Below are 5,249 nucleotides of genomic sequence, written 5' to 3' on the forward strand. Positions count from 1 at the left end.
GGCCACTGCTTCGGGGTACATACAAATATAGATGGTGGATACAAACGGAATTGTATATGTATATAGACACGACACAGGCAACGGCAGGCGTGGCTTTCAGCTGAATTCATCCAAGGCATACTGTAAGAAATAAATGTCTGTTGTGCCTCTGTGCTAGAGTTCAGATACTCCTATATGGTTTGATGGAAATGGAATTACATCAAGTTCATTTGGTCGTTGAGTATTTTTCTTTTCTTCTGCTGTTGAGTTTGTTTGCTGCTGCTGTTGATAATTCCAGAAGAGGGAGGTGGAGCTAGGTGGGAAGAGTGGCGGGCGTGGACACGGTTTGAAAACCAGAAATCAACTGCAACTTGACTAGTTTTAGCACAGCAGCAGGTGCAGTCAGAGACAGCTTACTTGTTCCTCCGTCTTTCTGGGACAATAATGCAACTGGTCAGTCAGTCATGTGAGTTGTGTCGCCCGTCTTGATAACTTCACTTTGCGTTGCGTTGTTTTTTTTGTTAAGCTAGCTAGCTGCCGTTTCAAAGCTCCCTTTCCGCCATTCCCATTCCCGCACGCCCTCCCGTCCATCAATCGCCCACATGTCCAAATTATGTCAATCCTCAGTAAATAAACTTGAAAGGATGAGAGAGGAGGTCAGTGAGGTGCGGGAGGTGCGCAACAGGCAGGCAGTTAGCTGTCGCTCGCCCATTCTCCACTGCCGATCCCTCCCACCATAATTCCGTTTCGTCCTTCTCCCTCTGCTCCCCAAACCAGACACTCCAACCACAAAACAGCCAACGCAAAACAGAAATGTGCACCTACTCCTAGCACCAAAACGAAACGACTATGTAGAGTAGTTGGTAGTAAAAACTGAAGAAGCAGATGTGATCGATCCAGGAACTTGGCCTCTCATTTATTTTTTCCCATCTCGTTTCATTTCTTCTTTTCCCTTTCTCTATACAAAAAGAACTCTCGAGCAAGCAACATGTTTGCTATGCCCTGCCCTGCTCTGCCTAGTTTATTTGCCACGCTAGCGACGAAGTTTTCTTCGTCTCGTCGTCTCTGAAGAAGGAACTACCATGAACATGAATCGACCTTCGGTGGAACTTCGAGCAAGGAAGCAAAGGAAAAAAAAAACTAATCCAGACATGCAACTAGGGAATTATTGTTGGGCAAGAAGATCTAAACAGGCCGCCGAGCTTCGCATCTTCTTCTCCTCTTCACTTGCCGACTCTGCCTTCCGTTTGTTTCCTCGCGTTGATTAATTCATTGGCTTTTGAGTGGAGCCGACAGACTGATCTTCGTTTGTTCTCGAGCAGCTTCTTGCTTGCGTGCTACTCGATCTTGGCCATGCTCATCATGCGCTTGGCGGCGTGGACGCCGTCGGCGGGCGACCGGGGGTCGAAGCCGGACATGTAGTTCCGGACCTCGATCCGGATCATCTCCTGCATCATCGACAGGAACTCCCCGTTGAAGGGCGCCGCCGTCCGTGGCTGGGGCTGCGGCGGCGGCTGGAGCTGGAACGGCATGGGCGGCGGCGGCGGCATCTGAGGCGCTGCGGCGGGCTGTACAGGAGCAGGTGGCGGCGGCATGGACATAGGCTGCGCCACCGGGGCTGGCTCGGGCGCATCCAGGCCGGGCAGGGAGAGGGAGAGCGAGAGCGACGTCGCCGGAGGAGGAGGGGGCGGCGGCGGAGACGGAGGCGACGGCTGCGGCGGCTGAGGCGTCGCCGTTGGGAGCACGACCACCCCGCCGGCACGCGCCACCGGGCGGTACACGTGCGGCTGCTGCGAGGCGGCGGATGGCATGACGGAGGGGAGGCTCTGGTGGCTGGAGTCGCTGAGGTCCGACCCCGACGGGCTCCCGGGGCTGAAGCACAGCCCCGGGTATCCGTCGCTGCTGGTCCGCTTCAGCGGCCGTCGGTCCTCGTCGTCGGCCATGGCGGCCCCGTCTTCAGCAGGCGATGCCGATGCCGAGGAGGAAGAAGAGTACTTGCGCTTTAGCGTGGAGTTCCAGTGGTTCTTGATGGCGTTGTCGGTGCGGCCGGAGAGCAGCCTGGCGATGGTGGCCCACTTGTTGCCGAACCTGGCGTGGGCGCGGAGGATGGTGTCGTCCTCGTCGGGGGTGAAGGGGCGGTGCTCCACCTGCGGCGAGAGCTGGTTGCACCAGCGGAGACGGCAGGACTTGCCGGAGCGGCCCGGGATGGACTTGCTGATGAGGGACCAGTTGCGCGCGCCGTGGCGGCCCACGAGCCGCTGCAGCGCGTCGTCCTCCTCGGGGCTCCAGGGGCCCTTGATCCGGTCCACGTCCTTGCCGCCCCCTCCTCCTCTGCACGCCGCCATGGCCGCCGGGAGATCGATCGTAACCGCTGCGGGTGGTGAGTGAGTAACTCGGGAGGGAGGTTACCGAAATGAAATGGCAATAAAACCAAGTTGGATCTGGTAATCTGCTCGGTGGTGGTGGGATGAAGCGGGGGAAGGAGAGACAGGGGAAGAGTGAGGGGGAGCGGAGGGGGCAGGGGCGGGATATATACCAGAGACGGGAGGCCGGGGTGACCGGGTGTCGCCGGTTGTAACGGGTTCCAGCCCAGCAAGGGAAGGGGACGGGGCGGTTGATGGTATTGCGGCGTGGGTACAGCTGGCCCCGGGACACGCGGCGTCTCTCCAACTGAAATCCAAATGACTCTCCTGCTCCTACGTGTGGATGTGGTATGGACGGATGGATAGGGATGGGGAAGGAGGCAACCTAATAATATCTCTCAGCTATCGCTTCCAACGGAAATGACCACTCTCGTGTGAAATACTCCCTTCATTCCATAATATAGTGCTTCCTCTATTCACGTGTTTCAACTTTGACCGTAAATTTAACTATCAAGACCAATTGCGGTGGGAGCAAAAATTATATCAGTGAATTCGTATTCGAAAGAAGTTTTCAATTATATAATTTTTTCTCCCACCGCAGTTGGTCTAGTTGGTTAAATTTACGGTCAAAGTTGGACCTCGGGAAGCGCGGGCGCACTATATTTTAGAATGGAGGGAGTACTTGACTATTCGGTTTTTAATTGGTAGAAATGCATGCACGACGAACGTGAATATTGTTTCGCCCAGCTGATAATTGAAATTTTCATCAATTTACCTTTGATGATCGTAACCCGTGTCTCATTCGTATCATAAAGGTCAAAATACAAGTTACATAAAGGCTGACATGACAAAATCGAAAAGACAACATAACGTCTCTTGGCTTGACATCAATGATGTCACCTGTCTCCAGCAGCACCACAACGACCATCAAAGGGAAAAAACGATGGATCACCTCCTCAGTCAAACTCGACGCTGCTCCATCACCGATATGCAGCTTTGCGGACCTTCAAGGTGGCTCACCAAAGGTGAAGTCATTGCCATTTAAAGAATCAACCGAGGCCACACCCCGGACACACCAGCGAACTCCAGATCTGGCATCCCATCACGACTAAGACGTCGAAGAAGGAAACCATACCTGCCATCCATCAACAACGAACTCCGCACACGTTTTTTCTTACAGCTGTTAACAATGTAGACCACAATATGCATCCGCTCCAAAACTACCTCACACGCTCCGCGTCGACGCTGCAGCAGACGCCGTCGCAACGGCGATGCCCGAGGACACAAGTCCATCACAAGATGCCGCCACCGCCACGACATCCCCGGTTGAACGGACTGGTTCCTAAATCCATCACCGACCATAGAGACAAATCGCCTTGCCGGAAAAGAATCCGGAGCTTCTTTATTCAGCATCGTCGTTGTTGTCGCCAAAGCCAATGCGTCGAACGATCGAAAAACCTAAGCTACAAGGGCCCTGAAACCTAAGGCTAAAACAATCCGCATGCGCGGGATCCAACAACCTCCTCACTACCGACGACCAAAAGGTCGCCGGCGGAGGGGAGCCGCCCGGAAGACGGCGCCGGAAAAGGTGGGCTCTCTTGGCGGTGGCGACTAGGGTTCGTGTGGCTGGAAGGCCCACATTAGCTCCATCAATTTACTTTTATATTTTTTGGTCTCCGGAGACGCGTCGACAACGTAACCGTTTTCGTCCATGTGCATGCGTACACGCGTGTGGCGCACGTTCCACGCGAGAATATGTGTTGTTTTTCCGTACCACCACTTAACTTGATTATGCATCTCTAGGCAGTGGTAATTCAGATACTATGCCAGATTTCCTACAGTAACGTGTGAGGCACAGGAGGAGCTCATTCCTATTTCGCTTTCTTTCTCTCTTGTGGATTTGGAACGTGATGAGAAATAGAGCAAGGAAAAGGGAATTGGTGTTGGATTGGTGCGATGCGATGCGATGCTGGTGAGTCGTCGTGGCCGTTGGGAGTTGAGGAGGCGTCGTCGCGGGATTGGGATTGGTGGCCCACTCCAGTCTCCAGTGCAGTGCGCACGGCACGGGAACCAACTGCTCCGAAACAAACCCGGTCGACTCGACTTAAAACCGGGTGCATGGACGTGGTAGAGTGTCCGTCGTTGTGACGGATGCAACGCCGTGCTCCGAAAACAGTTTTGATCACGTCCGCCCGCCCGCCCTCTGTTTTGTTTGCATCGAAAATGGATGTGTACCACCACCCGTTGCCGTTGCCGTTGCCGGTCAGTGGTGGGCTTGCGTCCAATCTGCATGCGGTTGGTTGGTTGCCGCCTGCGCGTGTCCCCGTCCGAGGGATCGGGACGTCTCCTCCTCCGGCGATCCGACCGCTCTTCCTCCGTTTCCTTTCCTTTCCTTTCGTCTCGTTTGCGTTACACCTCTACCGGCCGGAGGGAGGTCTATTTATCTGCGGGACCAACTACCAGGACGGCACGCCGCAACCAACAACAAATTAAAGCACGGCATCATCGTTCCACGGGACGCAAACTAACTTCATTCCTCGTCTTCTCTCCTCCGGGTCGGTGACGGGTCTCACGTCTCAGCTATAGCCTATAGCGCCTGTGCTTGCTTCCTTCTGCATCACACACAGGCTCGGGATGCGCCGATTAAAACTAACAAACAAACGCCCGGCCGACGGAGTGTAGGGCGGGATAGCTGCGTCAACCAACTTGTCCGCCCGTCCCGATCCTATTCCAAACATCTGAAAGCCCAGCCTGCACCAACCGTGCCGCGCAATAACCATCTCCGATTCCACATCTTAATCTTAAGCCTAACAAACAGCTCTACTATTAAGGTGACACACAAGCTTTGCACTTTTGGCGGCTAGCCGAAGACGAAGCCAAAGCCAAAGCGCGTCAAATCCAGACCCC

The 5,249-nt window shown here is 54.5% G+C and overlaps 1 protein-coding gene across 1 annotated transcript; it reads right to left on the reverse strand.

Annotated features, from left to right (window-relative positions):
• Positions 1 to 867: 867 nt before the first annotated feature.
• On the reverse strand, positions 868 to 2,489 carry LOC123111468 (transcription factor MYB44). The gene has a single exon (XM_044532271.1). The coding sequence runs from the start codon at positions 2,322 to 2,324 to the stop codon at positions 1,317 to 1,319; it is 1,008 nt and encodes a 335-aa protein (XP_044388206.1). The 5' UTR covers positions 2,325 to 2,489; the 3' UTR covers positions 868 to 1,316.
• Positions 2,490 to 5,249: the final 2,760 nt, after the last annotated feature.

Source organism: Triticum aestivum, chromosome 5B, assembly GCF_018294505.1.
Source record: "Triticum aestivum cultivar Chinese Spring chromosome 5B, IWGSC CS RefSeq v2.1, whole genome shotgun sequence".
Classification (NCBI taxonomy): Eukaryota; Viridiplantae; Streptophyta; class Magnoliopsida; order Poales; family Poaceae; genus Triticum; species Triticum aestivum.